Genomic DNA, 22724 nt, shown 5'->3' on the forward strand with positions numbered 1-22724 from the left:
TCAGTGTTGGGCGTGAACAGAGCCCTCGCTGAAGGCTGCTGCTGTCACCCTTGTCCTGCGATTTCCTGACAGCCGTCCAGGGAAGCCCGGGGGATCTGATCTGGCTCCCTCTCCTTCTCCTGGGGTTGACATCACCACCATCACGTCTTGCCCTGGAAGCATCCCAGCTGGCGTTTACCTGCCTTCTCAGACCTCCTAGGCCGGCACCCAGGCTCCCTTGCACAGAGAGCTCCTGTGGGGGTCTGGGGTCGGCACTCAGTGGTGGTGTTTGCGCCTCGTTCCCATTCTTCCCGCCTTGTTTTTGGACAGATCGCCTCGGATGGTGGCCTGCGTCTGACAGTCCCGTCAGCTCTTCTGAGGCCGCAGTGGTCAGCTCCCCGCTCAGCACTTGCCCGGAGCTCCCCTCTGCAGCCGTCTTTGTCCCATTGTGTCTGGGTGCCGCTTCTGCCCACCCTGCGGGCGCTGCCTCCTCCCCTTCTCTAGGGGCGCGGCACTCCTGTCTGCTCCCAGCATGCCTCGCGGCTGGCGCCAGTGCCCTCGCGATCCTAAGCCGGCAGCGGCCAACTTCGCCAACGCGCACCCTTGGCAGCAGGTGGATGGGGCCTCTCCTGGGGCTGCGTACCCGCCCCCCAGTGGATCCCTGGATTGAGCGGCCCTGCTGGGGGACCCCACGTGGGTGCACCTGACTATGGAGCAGAAGAGCGCGGCGAGTGGTGCTCCTGGCGGTAAGCCTGCAGGGGGCGCCCCGCAGTGTGCATGCCCGGCCCGCGGCCCCTCGGGGTGGGCGTCCACCGGGTGCCAGCTCGGCCTGGGCGCCTTTGATGCCTCCCCTTGGCTGCTGGACCCCTTCCCGGCTCAGCTGGGCGATTACATGCCCTTCTGCCTCGAGCATCACCGGGACCAGCTCAGCAGTGTCTGTGAGATCCTTGGGCACCGGCTGGGCCGGGCCTGGGCGTGGGCAGCCCCTGCCTCGAGGGGGACCTGCCCCTGCCCGACGGCTCTGAGCTTTTCCGCCAGAATTTTGAGGAGGTTATTCAAGACCCAAACAGCCTTGCTGAGTTCCACGCTGCAGTGCCCTGTTCTCCGCCTCCGGCCTCGAGCCAGCCACCCGTGGCCCCACAGCTGCCCGTGGTGAGACAGTACTTAGCTAGTTTCTCGGAGGCCCTGGCCCTCGACATGGGCGCTCCCCCCAGCCCTGTCCCCGCTGCTCTGGCCAGCCCCGCTGTTTCTAGTTCCAACTGCACGTCCAGAACTGCTCTGTCTGAGCAGCAGCTGGTCACGGAGAGCAGCCCTGGGCTCGCAGCGCCTCCTGCCTCGTCCAGCTCTGCACGCAGCACCGATCCTGGTCCTGCAAGGCCAGCTTCCTTCCAAGCAGGGGAGGTGGCCCCCAAACCTGTCCCTGCACTTAGAGACTCTGCTGAATCCCCTGTCCAGAAACCAGGCTCCACTCACCCGGGGCGTCCAGAATCCCAGAAGACAGAGGAAGACGCTTCTGAGACAGGCAGGCCAGGAGGGACGCTTAGGTACCCACAGGGGGCGGTGGACGCCCTGGGAGAGCCACCATTTGGTCCCGCGCCCCAGCCCCCAGCCCTGAATTCGGAACACGGCCCGGGCGCGTGTGGCAGCACCCTCTCGCAATGAAGAGGACTTTGTGGCCAGGGAGCCCCACGGCCCCCTGTCAGGACAGAGTGGCATTGCTGGACGACTGGATACATAGCAGCAGGTCGTGCCCATCCACTTGCCCCACTGCTGGGCAGGAGATGCACTTGTTTGGGGCCTCCCGCATCTGAGCACAAGCAGCTCCCCTTCAACCCCCACCCCGGGCACAGCCGGACAGTGGCCTCTGCCTCGTGCCCCTCGCCCTGCGCCGCCCTCAGTGGCCCAGAGGCTGCCTCCCCGCGCCTTGTTGGGGAGCACCGTATCCCCTGCCTGTTCCCGCTCCTCAATAGAGTTCCGTAGGTGAGTGCTCGGCAGGTGTTTGTACTCTCCCCCGACCCACCCAGGTCCACCCCTTCAGTGCTGGCTGGGAGTGGACTGGGTCTGCCGTGCCATCGCTTTTGGATCTAACTCCTGTAAGGTGTCTGCTTGGTCTCCTGTCCCTGTCTCTGCTCCCTCTGTCCCCTGTCCTCTGGGCTGGAAGTTAAGGAAGGCTGCATGGAGGAAGCAGCTGCTTTCATTCTTCAGTGTGAGTGGGAGGGTGTCTTGGCAGAGAAGGGTGCTTCTCTTCTGGCTTACCCGCTGGGCGGCTTGAATGCAGGAGGGTGGGGCGGGGGCCTCCTCGCCTGTCTCAGCTCCCTTGCAGGTGTTTCCGAGCTGTGCTAGCATCTGGTCTTGTCCCGGCCGGCACTGCCCTCGCTCCCTCCCCTCTGCTCTTCCGTGGCCCCGCCTCCCCGCCCGCTCTCGCGCTCTGCGGCGTCGGCCGTCGCGCCCAGCGCTGTGATGACGTGTGTGTGGGGGCGGCCTGTGAGCCCCTGGGGAGGGGCTGCGTGCGTCAGTGTCCCCCGTACACAGTCGGCACCATTAAACGTGTGTTGGATCCTTGGCTGAGTCTGAGTCCTTGTCCGTCGGCGGGAGCGGAGCCTGGGCCCAGCTGCGAGCGCCCGGTCAGGGCTGCAGCTGTTGTTCCTGACTGGGGCTTGCGGCATCGTGGGGTCTGGCCTGGGCTGACGGGCGGGAACGGGAGGCTTGGCGGCCCTGAGAGCTGGCTCCCAGGCTGGCGGTGACGTGCGGAGCCGGCAGCGGAGCGGGGCTGTGAGCCCCTGGGGCCAAGGGTGCAGTGAAGGAGGGCCTGCTCTGCGCGGGGCGGTTTCCAGTAACAAGAGCGGGGAGGCTCCTCCAGCCCAGGTCAGCACAGGGTGTGCACAGCGCTCCAGGCCCCGTGGGGTCTCAGCCTTGCGGCGGCGACACCACCCTTCCGGAGAGTAGGAAAGAGAGCAGGCGGCAGTATAGCTGCAGCTGAAGCGTCATCTTAGGAGAGACGGGAATGAGCAAACAGCTGGTGAAAATTTTTAAGTAGAAGAGACATTGTTGCGATTATTTCGCATAGTAATTTGCTTGAAAAGCCTCTGGGTTCAGATGGTTTTATTTGTGAGTTCACAGCACAAACACCTTGTACTTAAGACAGCTGCGCGGCTCGGACGTGGTGGGAAGCGGATGCAGCCCCGGAGCGAAGGCAGCCCTTGGCAGGAGACCAGCGAGCCGTCTCGTCTCCGTTCTGATCCGGTGGAGGAGGCTGACTGTCCCGGCCCTGCCTGGTCACGCTGCCGCCCCGCTCGGCTGTGGCCCGGCCCACCGGTGGGTCCGGTGTTGCTGGCGGTGTCGGGGCCTCGGGGCTGCCCCTGGACCAGCTGCCTCTCCCGTCTCCACGTGGCGGACCTGGGGGCATCCCTGCAGCCCAAGGTTGCCGTCTTCCCTCCTGACCCCTGGTCCCCCTCGGGGCCTTTCCTGCCTCGGGCCCTGGACGGCTCCTGCAGGCTCGGGGTGTGGCTGGCATTCCTCTCCTGAGGGCCGGCTCTGCCACGGCAGGCCCAGGGGCTTTGAGAAGAGACCAGTCAGACGACCTGTGGAAAATGGGTTCTGTTGGATCCTGGCCGTGAGGGAAAGGACAGGAGGGCAGGCCCCAGGGGCAAGGGCACGGTCGCCTCTTCCTGCGGTGGGGAGAGGCTGGGAGGACACGGAGCTAGCCTTCCAGACAGGCAGGGCCTGCGGCGCTGCCGGGTGACCGCCCCATCTTTAGCCGGCACTGGGCCCTGCCTTTGGGCAGCTGTGATGACCCGGCTGCCCTCCCCTGGGGGGCCGAAGGGACATGGAGGGCCGGGAGAGGGGGCCTTGCTGTGCGGCGGGAGAGGGCCTCTCGGGTCACCGACCTCTGCCGGTTCTGCGCATGCAGGCGGCCCACCCGGAGGAGGGTGCTCTGGGCCCGGCAGGGTTGCCAGGTGTGCTCAGGGCGGGCTGTGCGGGGCCTGCCTTCCAGACCGTCGTGTCTGTCCCTCGCTTCCCTTGGAGATGCCCGCAAGTCTCCTTCCGTAAAGCTCGGACACGGTGGGCACCGTGGGAGGGTTTGTGAAGCGCCTGTGTCCAAGGACACTTCTAACACCGAAAGTGTGGAGGGCGAGGTCCTGTGAGGATACGGAATGTTTTTTAAAGCTGCAGGAAGGAAAGGATGTGGAAATCGGTGTGGGTGGGTTGGGTGAGCAGAGAACTTGGAAACAAAGCCGGGTAAACACAGGGGTTTAGTTCACGCTGGCGGGGCTGTTCCAGTAAACGGGCGTAAAGTGGATCCTCGGTGAGAGGACGTGGAGCCACTGGTCGGTCGTCTGGAAGACAGTGAAGCGCTCTCTGTGCCAGCCACGCTCGGGTGGGGGAAGGGCTCAGCAGGGAAAAGTCACGAAAGCACCTCAGGGCGGTACGGGCAGATTTCTGCTGTGATTCCGCGACTTGAGATGCCCTGGGTGCCGGGACCCGCGGGAGGCCCGTGGACACGCTGGCTGCCGGCTCCACAGCCTCGGCTGAGCCCTGAGCCTTCGGATCGCCGTCCTCACGGGGTGGGGGGCCCGAGGGCCTGGTGGGCTCACTGCCTCGCCAGCAGCCCGCAGGCCCGGGAGTGAGGGGTGCAGTTAGCAGGCTGCTGGCGCCGTGTGGGTCAGGGCGGGCCCCGTGCACAGCAGGAACAGAGTCTCCAGGTCGCGCCGCCCCGTCCAGCGAGGTCCCGAGGCCGTGCCGACGGGGCTCTGCTGCTGTTTCTCAGGACCGCAGGGGCTGGGGAAGGACCGCCGTGAACCACGCGTGGTGGGGCCCTCAGCCCCAGGCCACGGGACACGGCCGTGCAGCCGCGAGGGGGCCGCGTGGGCCGCGGGGAGAGATCCAGGTGTTGGCAGCGCTGGCTGCTCCCACGGCCCTTCCCCTCGCCCGTGTCTCCCCACGGTCGTCCCTCAGAGTGTCTGCGTCCTCGCCCCCTTAAGAGGACACCGGTCCTGTTGGATCAGGGCCACCACGTAACCTCACTGAGCCTTAATCACCTCTTGAAGCCTCGGAACACAGCCACGTCTGAGGTGCTGGGAGTGGAGCTTCGGCACGTGACCCTGGGGGGAGACAGCGGGTTTTCTTCGTTTCCCATCTTTGCAGTCTTGGGCGATGCTGTCGTGAGGGTCCTTCCGGCCTCGCCCCGTGTGCAGGGCTGCTGCAGCCCCGCGCAGGACGCGCCCAGGGGTGCTGTCCCCAGGACCCCTGCAGAGGGCGCGAAGACACTACCCTGTGTTCCCAAGTTGGAGCGTTCTTCCTGTCACGTGACCCTGGAAGCTCCTGGCCTGCAGGGTGCGCTGGACAGCCCGTTCCTTCTCCCCAGGTGCCCCGTCTCCCCGTCGGCCGGACCGTCAGGAGGTGCAGAGGGGCCTCCCCGGCCGCTTTTCACCTGTGCATCTGAGCAGTGGGCCAGCGGTCGGGAGTGAGCCCGCGCCCTCGCGCCCTCCTGCGTGGGTGGCCTTCCTTACAGCAGAAGTGCAGCCGCGGTGCAGGGACACCCGCTGGCCGCTAGCCGTGCCTCATCGCCCCCCTGCCACGCCCGAGAGTGACAGCACCCTTCACCACCGCCATGCTTAGGGGCCCCTCTCCAACCAGGTCTGGGTTCAGGAGCTTCCTGGGCACCAGCCTGCAGGCATCGGCCCCGTGCAAGGCCCTGGGGAGAAGCCACCTGGGCGCCGTCGTCAGTGCTGGGCAGCTGGCCCCTGTGGACCAGACCTCCTGGTGGAAGTGGCCCCCGGAAGCTGATGCTGGCGCCGGGGAACGGTCCCACTTCCTGTAAACCGTGCAGCTCTTCCATGTGTTCACCAGGAACAAACAGGCCAGGGGCCCGTTGCTGGCCGGGGGCCCACACCTGCCCGTAAGTGCCAGGCAGGCTGGCTTCAGAACGTCTGAGTGGCCTTCCTTCCTGCCATCTCCAGCTCCTGGACCAGAGGCCCCCCCGACCCTGACACTTCCTCCTGGCCTGGCAAGGACGGCCTGTTCCCCAGTCCCAAGGAGTCCGATGGGTGGCTCCTTGCCCTCAGCTGCAGGAAGCCCCTCGCAGCCCGTGTGGGTCAGGCCACAGAGGTGCTAAGGGGAGACCAGGCCGTGTTCACCTCTGCCCGGGCACCCAGCACACCACGCAGGCCCTGACCCCAGCTGAGGGGCCTGGTCTTCCGTGGCCATCGTCTTCCGTGGCCATCTTCCCCAAACACAAGGGGCGAGTTGGAAGGAGTGCTCACAGTCCCCAAGGGGCTTCCCAGGAATCGCTGGCAGCTGCCCGAGGGCCCGGGAGGCAGCCCCACAGAGGTGAAGTCAGCGCTGCGGCTGCCTGAGCGGTAGGTCCTGCCAGAGCAGGCAGCGTCCCATCCCAGGCTCTGTAGAAGCCCGCGACGTGCTGCTCTTGGAGGGGACGGAGGCTCAGGCCCAGGACGGGTGGGCGGCCGTCCTCCCCGGGTCTCGGGAGCACGTATCCACAGCCATCCCCCAGTTGGCGTGGCGAGCCCTCTGTCTTGCGGAGAGCTGCCCTGCCCCCGTGGGGAGGTGGGGCTCCTGCCAGCTGGGCTTAGGCGTCCTCCCTGTGCACGTGCAGAACAGCCAGCGTGGGCCCTCCAGCCTCAGGCTGCGTGCAGCCGGGCACAACCGAGGCCACCTCCTGGGCGACGCTGTCAGGGGCAGGCGGGCCTGGGGGAGGGCTGTGGGGGTGTCCCCCTCAGCACACACGGAGTCACATCAGGGCCCGGGAGGCAGGAATGGCCCGGCTGGGAGGAGGGCTGCAGGGATGGTGCCCGGTTCCCGCCTGCCCACTGGCTCCGAGGCCCGTGGAGCCCGGGCGCGTGCGGCACCGTCCTCCCTCCCGGAGCCCCTCCCCGGGATCTGCGTCTTTGAAGCCACGGATACTGACAGCGGGTTCAGTGAATCCAAGGTCTCCAGCGGGGCGCTGACAGATGCCCGGCCACGATACTATTTCTGATTTAATAACCGAATGGGAGGCTGGCCCTTGGTAATAATTAGGGCTAATTACTGAGGAGGTGTTGACAGATGGGCTGAGAGGAAACAAACTACCTTTATCCCGGGGCTTAGAGTCAGATTACGCCGTGCTATCTGCCCCGCAGAAAGGAGACGCTTCAATCACTCACCCAGGCTTCAAAGGGGAAGGGGCCCTGGCCGCGCACGGGCTGGGAGGGCTGTGAAGCGCGCCTTTGACTCTGAATGGCCACGCAGAGCCCACTCCGGAGACGGTCTCTTTGTGAAGTCTGAGTTGCCCAGGCAAACCTGCCGCTGCACCGGGGCCTGGAGTGGGGCTCTGTGGGCACGGGCGGGCGGGGGCCAGGGCTGGCGCTGGGGCCGGGTCCCCCCCGCTCCCCGGGCTGGGCCCGCGCCTGGCGGCCCAGAGGTGGGCAGGGCGGCTGGCGCGTTTTCCGTGGCCCAGGGAGCGAGCTGCAGGGAGCGTGGTCGGGCTCTCACCAGCAGGCCGTCCCCCGTCTCACCTGAAGCCCTGGGCCGTGGCCTCCCTGCAGCAGCATCGGCAGGTCCGGCCTCCCCGGACGGGGCTGTGTCCTTGGCCTTACCTGTGGCCGGACCACCCTTGGGGGCCTGGGTGTCACTTACTGGGCCGCCCCCGCCCAGTGAGCCAGCGCCGTGGACGGGACGCTGACCCACGGGGGCCTCGGTGACGAGAGGCTGGTGACCTGGAGGGCCGTCCCGTGTCGCAGGCTGGTCGTGGATGCGCGGTGTGCCGACTCCCCTGGACCTCCCTGCGTTTCAGAGGCGGGGGAGGGGTGGTAGTCAGACCTCCATGTCCTGCTGTGAAGCAGGAGGCTATCTGCTGACCTGGCCAGGACCCCCGGGCCGCTGCATCTGTAACGTGACTTCCAGAGGCCGTTGTGGGATCCGGCCCTTCCTGTGGTCTGCCCTGATCCGGAAGGTGGAGGGCGACGGGGCCTTGCTCAGGGTGGCCTGTCCAGGTGTGGCCTGGGAGGTGCAGAGGGACTAGGTCTCGGTTCCCCCTGGGCTGGAGGACCAGGCAGCTCAGCGTGTTCCCGCTGGACTGGCTGGGGTGGGGGTGGGGGTCAGCTCTGCTTCCGGAGTGATGGGCACAGAGATGATAAAAGTTAGCCGTAAGTGGCTTGGCTGAGTGCTGACTACTCTGCCTTGGGGGCGCTGCTGATGGGTTTAAGTCGAGTCTTATTAGGGCAGAACAGGATGGGAAATCACTTTGAAGAGGAGAAGCACTTAAAAGTTGGTATTACATCTGTTTAAAGTCATCTTAACTGGAATGAGAAGTTGGATCTAAAGCCAGAAAACATTTAGGCAGAAAGCTAGGTTTCATGATACCTTAGTGGTAAACCAAATACCATCAACTGTAGCTTGAGAAAAAATAGCCCCCAATGTTGTCCAGTGTGTGTCATTAGCAAAGTAGCCTCCTCGAAACGTCCGGGAGGGCGGCGCCCTCCCCTTGCAGCCGTCATGTGTGGGGTCGCGCGGGCGTCCCGTGATGACCAGCCTGGAGCACCGCGATCCACCCACGTGCGGCGCTTATTCTGATTTCCGTGGTTTTCCCCTCGTGTCTTTTTCCGGGACCCCAGCCGGGACCGCGTGACGCTCGGTCATCACGTCTGCCTGGGCTCCTCTGGGCTGTGACGCCTGAGACGGTTTCGAGGCACGTACCCTCCGCGGGGGGTCTGCAGTGCACGTTGCTCGAGATCAGCCTGGGGTCCGGGCTTCTGGGAACAAGACCTCCGAGATAAAGGGCCCTCAGGCCGCGTCAGACCCGGGTCGTCCTCCACGCGCAGCCTCGCGGGTGGGGCTCGGCCCTGCCTCCTGCGGGCCACTTGGAACCTGCTCTCCCCGTTGGTCTGTGTCCTCAGCGCTTTCCTTCATCCCCGGGCTCACAGGTGTCGATCAGGACTGACTGTTAAGACGCGTGCTTACGGGGACTCCCAGCACGTGCCCAGAAACTGCGCCCCTCTCAGAGCTCCCCTCTCGCCGCCCCCGGGCGGGAGCCCGGCCCCCGGCCCCTCCCGTCACGCCCTCCGCCGGACCCTGCCGTTTCCAGAAGGCCCTGTGCGTGGGGCCCTGCGTGTGCCGCCTGTCACTCTGACGCTGCGGGCCGCCCGTGGTGTTGCGTCCATCGGTACCGAGGGTGGCTAGGCATGTGGGCGATGTTCTGCACGGAACAGGGCAGTCAGCTACCGGGGTGTGTCTGCACGTACGTTTTCATTTCTGGAGGGCAAACACCCAGCGGTCGGGGTGCGGGCAACGTGCCGCGGGGCTGTCTCGCGCTCCGGGCACCCGCCGGCTGGTGTGCAGGGCGCGTGCGCAGCGTCATCCCCGCCGGGGCTCCGAGTCGCAGCGCCTGGCGTCCTCGGTGTCTGTCGCCTTCACGTGAGCCGCGCGGCCGTCGCGTGCGTGTGGCCGGCGGCAGAGGTGCCGCACCTCTCCTCGCGCTTGTCTGCACCCGGACGCCTGTGGGTGACGTGTCTGCTAGGCGGGCTGACACAGGTCGTGAAAGGATTCGCAGAAATATCCGCAAGAGGGGTTTTGTTAGTAGCAGTGGCACTGACTCTCCAGAGAGGAAAGGGGCCGGGCGCGTAGCGCGGCGTTGGCCCCGCAGGGTGGGGGTTGGGGTTCGGTCGAGGGCCGCGGCGGGGGGCGGGGCGGGCGGGGCTCGTGTCTGTCCTGGCCCACGGCGGCATCCCGGCTGGCTGCGTCTCTAGAGCATGTGGCTTTGCAGAGAGTGAATCTGCCGCCTTCAGTGATGCTCCCGTTCTTGGGCATCTGAGAGAGACTGAATAGGGGCCCTTGACAGGTGTTACTCCATTTTGAATCACATTGGGTGGGCGTACAGTGTCCGTTCACATCTTCTATTTAGTTGCTGTTGAGTTTTTAAAAATATTATTGATATCCTAAAAAGTGCACATATTTAAAGTGGATAATTTGATAAGTTCCAACACCTGTGTAAGCACCGCCACCCCTCCCCCCCCCCCAAGACGTGAACGCACCCGCCGTCCTCAGGGAATCTCTAGGGTTTCCTCCGCGATCTTCCGCTTTCGCAAGGCCGCTCCCCTTCCTGCAGCACCCCTCCCAGGTGCCGTTCATCCGCTTGCTGTCGCTACTGGGTAGTGTGCGCTTTTTAGACTTTTATGAGAGTAGACGCACAGTGTTTACTCTTTTTTCCTGGCTGCTTTTAGTCGACGTGTGACTTTGAGGTTGATCCGTGGGGAGACGTGGTTGGTGCCCCTCCGCTGCTGAGTGTGGGTGAACCCCCGTTTCCTCAGCCTTGACGGATGTTTGGATTGTTCCCAGTTTGGTACTTTTTTGGAGAAACAGCCAAACTTCATTCCAAAGCGATTGCACCAATATATTTGTAGCAGAGTTCCCCTGCTTCCCGTGCTTCCCGTGCTTCCCAGCGGCCGGCGCTGTGGTCAGTCTCTAACTTGGGCCGCTCCCGTAAGCATGTAGCGCACGCGACTGAGGCTTTCGTTTGCATTTCCCAGGTGACCGAAGCCGGTGAGTATGTTTTCATGTCCTAATTTTCCATTTGCACATCTTCTTGGCTATCGTGTTTATTCAAACCTTTTGCCCATTTCTAACTTTTTAAATTTACTTTTTGTTTTTATTTATTTTTTCTTTGCTTTCCTAACAAACTTTGAGCATTCTTTATATATTTTGGATGCATGATTTGCAAATGTTGTCTCCCAGTCTGTAGTTTGTCTTTTCATTTTCTTAATACCATCTTTCGAAGAGCAAAAGTTTCTGATTTTCTTGGAATGAAATGTGTCTGTTTTTCTGGTGAGGATCATGCTTACTGATAGTTTTTAAAAATCATGAGTGGTTGTTGGATTCTGCCAGATGCCTTCTCTGTGTCAGTGTAGCTGATGTGGTCCTGTGCTTTTTCTTCTTTAGTGTGTTAATCTGATGGGGTATCTCTATTGATTTTTGAATACTGAATCAGATTTGCATTCCCGAAACAAACCCTAGTTGGTCATAGTGTATTCTTTTTATATACCGCTGGATTCGATTTACATTTTTTAAGGATTTTTACATCTGTACTCATGCGGGATATTGGCGTGTAGGTTTCTTTTCTTGTGCTGTGTTTATCTGGTTTTGTTGTGAGGATCATGCTGGCTTCAAAATGTGTTGGGAAATGTTCCCTTTTTTTCTGCTTTCTGTAAGAAATAATATAGAACTGGGGCTATTTTTTCTTTAAATATTTGGTAGACTATGCCAGTCAAGCCATGCAGGCTGGAGTTATCTTTTCTTTGCAAGGATTTTAACTAAAAATGCAATTCCTTTAATTGCTGTAGGGCTATTCGGGTCATTTCTTCTAGGTGACCTAGAAGCCCCCTCGTCTGTGGTCTTCAATTTCCATTTCATCTAAGTTGTTGGATTTATATCCATTGAGTTGTTTATGGTATTTCCTTATCATCCTGGTAAGGTTTGTGCTGTCTGTAGTGATAACCCGTCTTCCCTTATTATAATTTTTCTTCTCTTTTTTCGTTTGTCAGTCCAGCTAGCGATTTATCTATTTTATTGATCTTTTTAGAGACCCATTCTGTGGTTTTGCTGATTTTTCTCTATAGTTTTACTATTCTCTACTTTATTTATTTCTTTTCTGACCTTATCATTTCCTTCCTTTTCCTTGGTTTGGCCTTATTTTGCCCTTTTTTCTAGTTCCTTGAGGTGGAAGCTAGGTCATTGATTTGAGACCTTTCTTTCTTTCCCTCTCTCTCTCTTTCTTTTAGAAAACCTTTATTTTAAATTTTTCCCCCACACCGTGAGGCTTGTGGGAACTTAGTTTCCCAACCAGGGATTGAACCTGGGCCCCATGCAGTGGAAGCATGGAGTCCTAACCACTGGATCATCTGGGACTTTCCCCTTTCTTCTTTTCTAATTTGGCATTCAATGCTATAAATTTCCTCGAAGTCCTGCTTTAGCTGCATCCTACAAGTTTTGATATTTTATATTTTCACTTTTATTCAGTTCAAAACATTTTCCCATTTCTGTTGGAAGTTCCTCTGTGGCTCATTGATTATTTAAAAGTGTGTTGTTTGTTTTCCAAATATTTGGAGATTTTCCAGTTATCTTTCTTCTATTGATTCCAGGTTAAATCCATAAGGTCAGAGAACATACTCCATGTGCTTTTAGTTCTTCAACATTTTTTTTGAGATGTAATTGACATATTGTGTTGGTTTCAGGTACACAGCATAATGATCTGATAGTTGTATATAATGCAGAATGATTGCCGTGATCAGTCTAGTTAATGTCTGTCACCTCACAAAGTAACAAAGGTTCTTCCACATTTTGGGTTGTTTTAAAACACAGGATATAAAAAAAACTAAAAAATAAAAAAAATAAAACACAGGATATGGTCTATCTTGATGAATGTTCCATGTGCATTTGTCCGTTGGCAGAATGTTCACCTCATGTCAACTTGGTCCAGTAGGTAGATGGTATTAGATCTCCTGTGGTATTTTCTGGCCATTTGTTGAGTCGATTTTCTGTCTTGTTGATGAATTGATGCCTTGTGTCATTGTGTGTTTTTCTTTTCCCTGATAATAGTCCTTGTTTTGAGGTCTACTTTGTCTGATATTAATGTATCCATTACAACTTTCTTTTGTTATTTATATAGTATATCTGTTTTATATTTTTGCTTTCAATTTATCTATATTTTTATTTTTTATTTTATTTGTTTATTTTTTGGCTGCACTGTGTGGCATGCAGGATCTTAGTTCTCTGACCAGGGATCGAACCTGTTCCCCCTGCATTGGGAGTGTGGAGTTTTTAACCACTGGACTGCCAGGGAGGTCCTCTATGTTTTTATATTTAAAGTAGGTTTCTTCTAGATAACTTACAGTTGGGCTTTTTAAAACAATAGCTTAAAAAAAAAATTAAAAAAAATAAAATAAAACCATAGCTTATAGTTGTTGGGCCTTATGATAACATGTTGAGAGCATTTATGTTTATTGCAGTCATTTTAATGGTCCCATTTAGGTCTACCATTTGTTTTCTCTTTTGCCTGATCTTTTGGTCCTCTGTTCCTTCTTTCCAGCCTTCTTTTGGATTATTTGGATTATTTTCAAATACTCTAAGTTTTGTTAGCTCTTTGGCTATATCTCTTACATGTTATGTTAACAGTTGGTAGAAGCCTTGCATCCATATGGGTCCCCTTACCCTCCCCCTTCATGTGGTAGCTGTCAGATTGCAAACGCCAACAATATACATGTTCACTTAGGTGGAAGTTTGGACTACCCTGGTGGTACAGTGGTTAAGATTCTGCCTGCCAGCGCAGGGGACACGGGTTCAATCCCTGGTTCAGGAAGATCCCATGTGTCACGGAGCAACTAAGCCCGAGTGCCACAACTACTGAGCCCATGAGCTACAACTACTGAAGCGTGCACTCCTAGAGCCTCTGCTTCGCAATAAGAGAAGCCACCACGAGAAGCCCGCACACTACAATGAGGAGTAGCCCCCCTCGCCGCAACTAGAGAAAGCCTGCGCACAGCAACGAAGACCCAACGTAGCCAAGGAAAGAGAAAAAGAGGTGGAAATTTGTCTTTTATGTTTACCCAGATATTTACCATTTCTCTTCTATCTTCTTGAAGTTCCACATTTCTTTTGAGCTGTAGAACCTTCTTTAGTGTTTCTTTTAGAGGACATCTTCCCATAAGAAATTCTCTTGGTTTTCCTTCATCTGAGAATATCTTTATTTGCCTTCATTCCCAAAGGATAATTTCCTGGATATAGAGTTCTCTTTACTCTGCAGATGTTCCCCTGTCTCCTGACTTCCGTGGTTTCTGGTGAGAAGTTCATGGTTACGCGGACAATTATTTCCCTGTGTGTGATGTGTCCTTACGGTCAGGACTTTACTGCTGTTGTTTTCCAGCAGTTTAATTATGATGCGAGTATGGTTTTCTTTGAGTTTATCCTGCTTATGATTCATTGAGTTCTTGAATTTCTACATTTTTGTCTTCTCCCAAATTCATGACATTTCGGGCATGATTTATTCAGGTAATTTTCCTACTCCATCTCTTTCTCTTCTCCACCTCAGACTCCCATGGCATGAACGTTAGAGCTTTTCCTATTATTCCACAGTCCCTGGTGCTCTAACCATTATGCCAGTCTTTCTCCTTTCTCATCTTATATTGGATAATTTCTGTTAACCATCTTCATGTCACTGGCTCACTCCTTTGTCATCTCTGATTCCATCGTTGAATGTCTTTGTTTCAGATATTGTATTATTCAGTTCTGGAATTTCCTTTTTAAAAAAAAAAAAATTTTCTCTCTCTCTGCTGGGAACTTTCCTTCATTCATTTCAAGTGTGTTTACCTTTGCCTCGAGGAGTGTAATCACACAAGCTGCTCTAAAAGCCTTATCTGACAGTCCCAACGTCTGAGCCGTCTTGAGGTCGGCATCAGTATTGTTTCCTTGGAGAACGGACCTCATTTCCTGGTTCCGTGTGTTGACTCATTTTGTGTTGCAGCCTGGACGTACCCTGGACCGGGTACTACGCTGGGTCCTCTGCAGAGTGTTGTTTCGTGGTAACAGGCATTCGCCCCAGTTAGGTGACGTCTTGCCCTCCGTGGGCTACAGCTCTGCTCTTGTTTCTGTTTGCAGAGCTTCTGATACGCTGCTTGGGTCTGCCCCACTCACCCGCCGCTCTGGGGTCAGCCTGAGCCTCGGGCAGGGGTCTAGGTCCGAGCTCAGGTCTTAAAGCTGCTGCCGCGCTGGGTCTGCCCCACACGTACGCAGCTCAGAGGAGAGCCTGGCACTTCCGTGGGCGCATTCACAGGAGTGAGACATCTTCTTCTTTGGCTCTCTCCTCTCTGCCGTTCTCTCACACACGCAGGAGCAGGCAGGGTCCTCTCCCCGTGGTTCCTGTGGCCAGAAGGACGGGGCTCTCTCAGAGTCACTTCTTCCACACAGCTCCTGGGCAGGGCCAGGAGAGAAGAGAAACAGACCATCAGGGAGTCGAACCCTAACTGTTTAGGCTCCTAGGATTCTGTTGGCTTTTTGACTATATCTCTTGCATTGTATGTTACGTTTTTAACTCAGTCTAGGACGTACACCTTTTCTCTGCTCCGAAATTAGTTTCTCTCCAAGTTTTAGCCACCACTCCCTGCAGCAGTGCAACTTGGACCCACGCTCAAGGCAGTGCCCTAAGACATAAGAGTGAACCCAAGAAGCTTGTCCCCATGCAGGTCGGGTCTCCAGGTGTCTGCTTGCTTCCAAGTCTGTCTGCCTGTGTTCACGTCTCAGAGTTTTCAGGTAGTTGCTATTTATATTTCATCTGGAGTTTTTAGTTACAGTCGGCCAGATAGAGAGGAGAGAGGCTGTGGTGGGCCTGCCCCACCCTGGCCAGAGCCGGAAGCCTCTCGAGGTGCTGTTAACTCACGTCTCTCCGTGAGTGAGGCTGAGCGCCTCTCCTTGTGTGTAAGGGCCGTCTTCGTGTCTCTATTTGTGAGCTGTCTATTCATGTCTTTTGCCCAATTTTCTATGTAGTCCTTCTTTAATTTTGAAGACGTTATGTATTTGAAAGGTACTTGATTTTTGTCTCTTTTGATGTGCAAAAGTTAAAAAAATTATTGTTAAGTGTTCTGTGTTCCTGGTAGGGGTGTAAATGGGATTTTCTCTCACTGGTCCCTGTTTGCGTGCACGGAGGCTGCTGGGTTCTCTCTGCTGGTTTCCATGGTCGTGGTTGCTGCTACCAGCACCGAAGTTTTCTCTCGATGTCTGTTTGGGTTTTTTTGGCTCTGGCCACGCTGTACAGCCTGTGGGATCTCAGTTCCCCAACCAGGGCTCGAACCCGTGCCCCCTGCAGTGCAAGCTCGGAGTCTTAACCACTGGGCTGCCAGGGACGTCCCATTCATTTAATGTTTGGATCTGTTTTGTCACTGATTGTCAAGGGCTTTCAATGTACAACATCATGTCATCTGGAAGAGAATTTAACATTTTCTTTTCAAATTCACATGCCTCTAATTGATTTTCTTGTCTAATTGTATTAGCTCAAACCTCCCATACAAGGTTTGGTGGGGTTTTTTTCTTTTTTCTTTTTTGGCTGCGTTGGGTGTCCGTTGCTACCTGTGGGCTTTTTCTAGTTGCGGTGAGCTGGGGCTACTCTGCTTTGCGGTGCATGGGCTTCAGTAGTTGTGGCACCTGGGCTCAGTAGTTGTGGCTCACGGGCTTCGTTGCTCCATGGCATGTGGGATCTGCCCAGACCAGGGCTCGAACCCGTGTCCCCTGCATTGGTAGGCAGATTCTTAACCACTGTGCCTCCAGGGAAGTCCTCTAGCCTCATTTTTTTTACTTCCTTAATGCCTTTTGAAGAAAATCATGATTTTGAACTTCTTCCGGGTGACACGGGACTCCATTCACGTTCAGTTCTGTGGAGTGTTCCGGCGTGTGAACGTGCCGGAAGCATCCCATGCCGCAGCTGATGGTCCTTGGCTTGTCTCTGGGTTATTACAGTGCAGGATGCTGCTGTGAGCACGCTCGCACAGGTCGTGGTGTGCACGTGTGCAGATTCCATCAGGGTGTTTCAGAGTGGGGCTGCTGGGTCAGAGGGCGTGGCGGATGGTCCCCATTTATTTCTGTGGTGATTTTTCCCACAGAGGCCCCTCCAGTTGCCCCACATCCTGGTCAGCATGTGACAGGCTGTTTAGTTTTTGGCTAAGCTGCTAGGAGTGCCGTTATTTCACACTACGGTTTGACAGACATTTCCAAGATTATTAATTAGGTCAAGCATCTCTTCCTATGTTTCTTGGAAATTTATGTTTCTTGTGAAGCGTCTGTTCACGTGTTTTGCTCGTTTTCCGTTTTATCTTATCCATCTGTGTCTTCGTCTGCTCTGGACACAAGTCCTGTGTGGGCTTGCTGTGAGTGTGGAGTAGGGAGTACCTGTGTGCTCTCTGCCTGTGTGCATTTTGCTGCGTTTACTTTGCTTCTCTGCCTGTGTACTTGTGTGCGGCGAGACAGAGATCCAGGGGTTTTTCCTGAAACATTCTAAAACAGATCGCAGACATAATTAACATTTCACCCCTGAGATCCTGTTGCCTAGGAATGAGGACACACTCTTCTACATAAAATACCATGTTTTCTCCAAGAAAATGAGCACTACTAATTCCGTATCAAGTGCAGCCAGTATTCAGATTCCCCCAGTTGCGGTCCCGCTTCTGATTTAGGGTGTGATTGCGGCTCACATGTTGCATTTGCTCGACATGCTCTTTAGCCTCTGAGCTTCGAAGAGTCGCCCTGCTGTTTCTCTTGCCCTGGCCCTTTGCCGTGAGCCTGAGCCAGGTGTCCTGTCTGCCCCGGCGGGTGTGTCTGGCGCTTCCCGCACTGTGCTGGCGTGGGTGCACCAGGATGGGAGATGAGTGATGCGGGCGGCCGGCTTCAGGGACCGTGCCGGCGGTGGCAGCCCGGAGTCCCCTTGTGAAGGAGCCTTTCCTCTGTGACCCGTAAGCGACCTGCAGGCACGGAGACCTGCTCCCAACAGCCTTTCCCCGGGTGGATCCTTCTCCGGATCTGAGAGGTGATGCTCGCTTCTCCTGTGTTCAGTTACATCCTTTTATTTCTCTGAAGCCGTGAGGCGCCATGTTTCACAGACCTGGATGCCTTGCTCGGGTCCAGGTCTGTGCCTGTGGCTGCTGGAGGCACTCGCGCCTGGTGCCGGGCCTCCTGTCTGCTCTCAAGAGCGCTGACGGGAGCCAGCATGTCTGTCTGTCTTTTTTTTTTTTATAATTAACATCTTTTTTTTAATAAATTTATTTATTGGATTTATTCTTTTTTTTATTGGCTGTGTTGGGTCTTCGTTGCTGCACACGGGCTTTCTCTAGTTGCTGAGAGTGGGGGCTACTCTTCATTGCGGTGTGCGGGTTTCTCTTGGTGGCTTCTCTTGTGGAGCATGGACTCTAGGCGTGCGGGCTTCAGTCGTTGTAGCACATGGGCTCAGTAGTTGTGGCTCGAGGGCTCTAGAGCGCAGGCTCAGTAGTTGTGGCGCATGGGCTTAGTTGCTGTGTGGCATGTGGGATCTTCCTGGGGCAGAGCTCAAACCTGTGTCCCCTGCATTGGCAGGCAGATTCTTAAACACTGCGCCACCGGGGAAGTCCTGGGAGCCGGCATTTCTTAGGGCTTCTTCTGTGAGTTCACTGAGGCCTGGCTGGAGGGATCCTTCCGAGAGAAGCACACACTGCAGTTTGGGAGCCCCGAGGTGGTGTGATTTGGAGCTGAGAGCTGAGGGCAGCGACATGCTGGCAGCTGTGGGCGCAGCTTTGGTCCTGGTTCAGCCTAACACGGAGCTCGTGGTCCAGGGGTCTCACCGTAGGGGCTGCTCTTTCGAGGTCACCCACCTCCGGGGGGCCCTAAGCTTTGTCCCTGGTGGGTCCCAGACTCCCGGTCCCAGGGCAGCAGGTGCCCTCAGGGCCCTACTCGCCCTGCATGCTGCTCCCACGCTGGGGGCGGGGGGTGGGGAGGCTGGGCCCCCTCCCCAGGCGTAACCCTGCGGCCGTCCTCCGCCTGTGGGCTGGGCCTGGGGGGCTCTGGGGGTGTTTGTAGCATTGGTGGAAAGGCTGTCAGACCGTCTCTTTATTTCTAAAGGAATGTTGTGCTCCGTGGATTAGGTTTCAGGCTGCTCTGCCCTCTGGGTGGGGGGGAGAGTGACGGGCGGGGGGCGAGGCCAGCGGGCGGCCGTCGTGCTCACCGCTGCGGGCGGCCCGGTGCCAGAAGATAGGATAATGCGATTATTCTCAATTAGATTAATAAAGAATAATTAGACTTCATAAATCAAGTCATCGTGGGGTATTGTCATGGGGAAAATATGTAGCTAGAATTAATTAGTTTTCAAATAAAGCGTTTACTTTAATTGCTTGAAGTGATGGAGCCCTTAATTGCTGAGGCCTCGTCTTGGCCTGAGCGTCCGGCTGTTGTAACAACGTGACGGGTTTGTTCCCCGCGTCCGGGGAAGCAGTGGAGGAGGACTTTTCATCACCTGGGAGCGAGCCTGGTGCAGTGAGGTTCTAGAAATGCCCATCAGGCCGCAGGCAGGTGGCAAGTGTGGGCTGGGCTTCTGCTGGCACTGCCCAGGGCCACCGTGCTGCCTGCACGCGTGCAGGTGTGCGTGCACGTGTGTGCGTGGGGGCTGCACGGTGGGAGCCTGTGCGGGGGTGGCCTGTCCCTCTGCCCCTCCACCTCTGGCCCTTTCACGTCCCCCTCTGGCGGCCGTGTGGGCGCCTCCTCCCTGCTGTGTGCAGGCCCAGCAGGAGAGGCCCCCACAGCCGCCCCAGCTCCCAGGGGGTCTGCCCCTGGCCGTCCCCTCTGCACCCTCGGCCCGGACCAGGGTCTGCGGGCAGATGGTCGTGGCCCTGGCCGCCTGTGGGATAGGGGTGGCGTGGTTGGGGTGGGCCTGGCGAGGACCCTGGCGGCTTCTCCTTCGGGGAGGGTGGGCCCAGCAGGCCTTACACACGGGACCCGTGATTTGAGGGAGGGTCTGTCCTCTGAGAGCAGCCCCCCGGGGGAGCGGCAGGGTCACCGGGGCCTGCCCTTTGCCCACAGCCCCGCGCTGCCCGCTCTGCCCGTGGGTAGCAGCGTGCAGGCTCCGAGCACTTCGGGCCCGAGCCTGGGGGCCTAGGGCCGCGCCCTGGACCGTCCCGTGGGCGGCTGTAGCAGCTGGAGGTTGTGATGGGCAGGACGGGACCCGGCAGGACGGGACCCAGCGGGTCGTGTGAGGCGGACGGAGGACCCTGCACGCCTCTGACTTTGCTGGGCGGGCTCGCTGGGGAGGGCCCCCAGGGAGAAGCGGGAGCGAGGCCTGGGCTGAGCCGGGACGGGGTGGGGGGGGGGACCTGCCCCGGCCTGCGGGGCTGTGGCTGCCAACGCCCCCGCCCATGGGTGGTGCCTGTGGGGATGGCGGGGCGGGGGGCAGGGGAGTGACTCCCCCCTCGGCCCGCAGGTGACCGGCATGGCGGCCCCACCACGCCCGCCACCAGACCCCCAGTTTGTCCTGCGAGGCGCCCAGTCGGCGGTGCACGCGCTGCACTTCTGTGAAGGACCCCCGGCGCAGGGGCGCACGCTGCTGTTCTCAGGGTGAGTACCCCCCGGGGGGCGCCCAGGGGGACGTCGGCCCGAGGGGCTCCGGCGGCCCCTCCCCCGGGCACGCGCCCCCTCAGAGCCCTGGACGCACTGTCCCCTCGGGCCTCGCCTGTGGAGGACGCAGGGGCACGGTCTCCGTTAGAGGCGCCAGGCACCGCGCACTGTTGGTGGCGGCCTCCCTGCCTCTCCAGAGAGGAGGCCGCCCAGGGCCCCGCCGGCCTGCCTGGAAGAGGCGCGCGTGTCCCCCGGGTGTGTGTCCAGAGCTGGCCGCCGAGCTGGGAGCACCAGGCCCCCTCCCCCACGCCCGAGCCTGACGGGCACGTGTTCCAGCAGGTCCCTGCGCGGGCTGGTGCACGCCTGGAGCCTGCAGACGCGGAGGGTGACCGCCACCCTGGATGGCCATGGGGGCCAGTGTGTGACCTGGCTGCACACCCTGCCCCAGGGGCCCCAGCTCCTCAGGTGGGTCTGGGTGGCGGGGAGCCAGGTTGTGGCCTCGGGGGCCTAGCGACGGCAGGCCCGGGTGGGCAGGCCTCCCGCGGGTGCCCGTGGGTAGAGCCCGATGGACCCCAGGATGGCCCTGGTCCAAGCCCCGCGCTGTCTCTGGCCGGCGCAGAGCCCACCTGGCTGTGCCGTTGCCGGGGTGGGGCGCTCGGGGCTGGGCTGCCAGCACGGATGGCCGGGAGGTGGCGGAGCGAGGGGTCCGGCCTCCTGGCCGAGGAGAGCGCGTGTGTCGAGGCCACGGGGGGCCCAGCCTGTGAGTGTCACGGGGGCTGGGGAGCCGGGCGGCAGAGGGGAGGGGCCTGTGGAGGTGACGGGCTGGGCCCCGAGGTGGGAGGTGGGCCGGGAGGCAGCAGGAGGGTGCTGGTGGGTGCGGGAGTGAACTGGCGGCTTCTCTCCTCCCCTGGAGAGGAAGGTGGGGGCAGGGCACAGACGGAGTGACTGCTGTCTGGGGCAGCCCTGACCTCTGCCCCCGTACAGGGGTCCCAGCCCCCCCCAGATGCCTGTCACGTCGAAGGGGGCTTTCCCGGGTGCCCTCTGCCCCAGAAACCCTGGACAGGTCTGCTCTCCTGCTCTGGACTTGGAGCCTGGACACCGGGGCACCCTGGAGTCCAGTCCCCCCAGAACCAGGCCTCTTGAACCCCCAGTGGCTTCAAAGCACTTTCGTGTGGGACTGAAGCCGCTCCCGCTCCCTGCGGGCGGCTGAAGGCCCCGAGGAGTCTGGGAGGCTGTGCTTCTCCAGTCCTCTCAGGCCCCCCCGCTTCCTGGCCTGGCTGCCCAGACGCACCCCTGCTGCAGGGGCCTCGCGTGGCTTTGCTGTCTCCCTGGTGGTTAGAGGAGATGCCGTGTCCGGGGACCCCACGAGGGCTGCTTGCACCTTCCTCCTGAGTTTTGAGCTGAGGGGTAGCCCCTTCCAGGCCCCCTGCTTTTCCAGGCACCTTGGGCTGGCCTCGGGGAGCCCCTGGCCAGGAGTTCCGCCCCTTGGAGAGCCGGCCAGCTCCGGGGGCGCCCTGCACACGTGCGTGGTGGCTGGTGGAGGGTGCTCAGGCCCCTCCCAGGCAGGGTGCAGGCCGCGCAGGTGCGTGGATGCCCAGCTGCGTGTACGCTGCCCTGGAGGCCGGGGCCCAGCTGTGTTTGGAAGGCAAGCCTCCCAAGTGGCCCTTGAGGGGGAAGGTGCCCTTTCGTGTCTAGGGGCCGGAGGAGAAAGCTGGGAGCCAGGGCCCCGGCCTTGGTCTCGCCAGGCTCTGCAGACACCCCAGCCCCGCCCGCGCCCCCAGAACACACCTGTGCCTGGACAGCTGCCTGGGCGGGCTCCTTCCTTTCCTCCTTCACTGGGAGGCGTGACGTCCTCACAGGAAGGTGCACAGGACGAGTTTCAGACCGCCATGTCGTCACGCGTGGGTACCCGGGCAGCCCACTGCCAGCCCCATGCTGCCCCGCGGCCCGTCCTCACCCCCCGGCGGGGGTGAGGGGGGCGCCCCTCCACCGTCACCGCCTGAATACGCGTCTGCAGAAAGAGAGACTCGTTTCATGGTTTTGTGTTTGTTTTTACCTACGTGGGGTGACACAGAGCCGCCTCCTAGTGTCCGACTCTGTGTCTGCGATACCCGCCAGGCTGGGCGTGGCTGCAGCGTGTTGCGTGGGCCCTCCTGTCTTACTCCTCTGGACACGTGTCCCCACATTTCTCACCTTTCTGTGTTGCTGGAGGTCGGGCTCGTCCACTTGCAGTGGTTGCGGACGAGGCTTGAGGAGACTGCCGGGGGCCCCCGGATCCGGCGGCGGGGCTGCTCGAGGCCGCCAGTGTCCTTGAAGGGCTCCCGCTGGCCAGGCTGGGGTGGTTGGGGCACAGGATCCAACGAGCACGGCGGGTGTGGCCCGTCAGTAACTCAGGAGTGTGTGAGTCCAGCTGATGGAAGGAGGGAGCGGAGACGCGAGAGCCGCTGTCCGGTGGCTGCGCCTCGTGGGCTGGCGGGCGGCACCGCTGTGGGTGGAGGCGCTGGGTCAGCTGCGGCTGGGGTGGCAGATGTCACAGTGTCTTTCCCACACGTGCCCACTTGGGGGGGGGCTTTGAGTGGACCCACCTGGTGGGCGCCTCCGTCCAGGCGATCGAGGTGGGCAGTGGGCCTTGTGTGCCTGTC

The 22724-nt window shown here is 59.0% G+C and overlaps 2 protein-coding genes across 5 annotated transcripts in view; both read left to right on the plus strand.

The window, feature by feature from the left end:
- The window catches only part of GNB1L (G protein subunit beta 1 like), a 44710-nt gene that overhangs the window by 1757 nt on the left and 20229 nt on the right, over positions 1–22724 (plus strand). For 2 of the 4 annotated variants that reach the window (XR_009055139.1, XR_009055138.1), the window contains exons 2-3: positions 19949–20082; positions 20422–20547. Coding sequence is in view for 1 of the 4 variants with exons in the window: in XM_057746026.1 (XP_057602009.1) it covers positions 19958–20082; positions 20422–20547 (251 nt within the window). In the remaining 3 variants the exon portion in view is untranslated. Of the gene's footprint in view, positions 1–585; positions 726–3219; positions 3295–19948; positions 20083–20421; positions 20548–22724 lie in introns of those variants that run through there. The other 2 variants (XM_057746026.1, XR_009055140.1) reach the window with 2 other exon arrangements.
- Positions 512–2248, plus strand: RTL10 (retrotransposon Gag like 10). The gene is given in 4 exon segments (XM_057746023.1): positions 512–622; positions 624–657; positions 660–965; positions 968–2248. Coding segments are annotated over 4 exon segments (1125 nt in total). The 3' UTR covers positions 1642–2248.

Source organism: Hippopotamus amphibius, chromosome 8 (assembly GCF_030028045.1).
Source record: "Hippopotamus amphibius kiboko isolate mHipAmp2 chromosome 8, mHipAmp2.hap2, whole genome shotgun sequence".
In the NCBI taxonomy this organism is placed as follows: Eukaryota; Metazoa; Chordata; class Mammalia; order Artiodactyla; family Hippopotamidae; genus Hippopotamus; species Hippopotamus amphibius.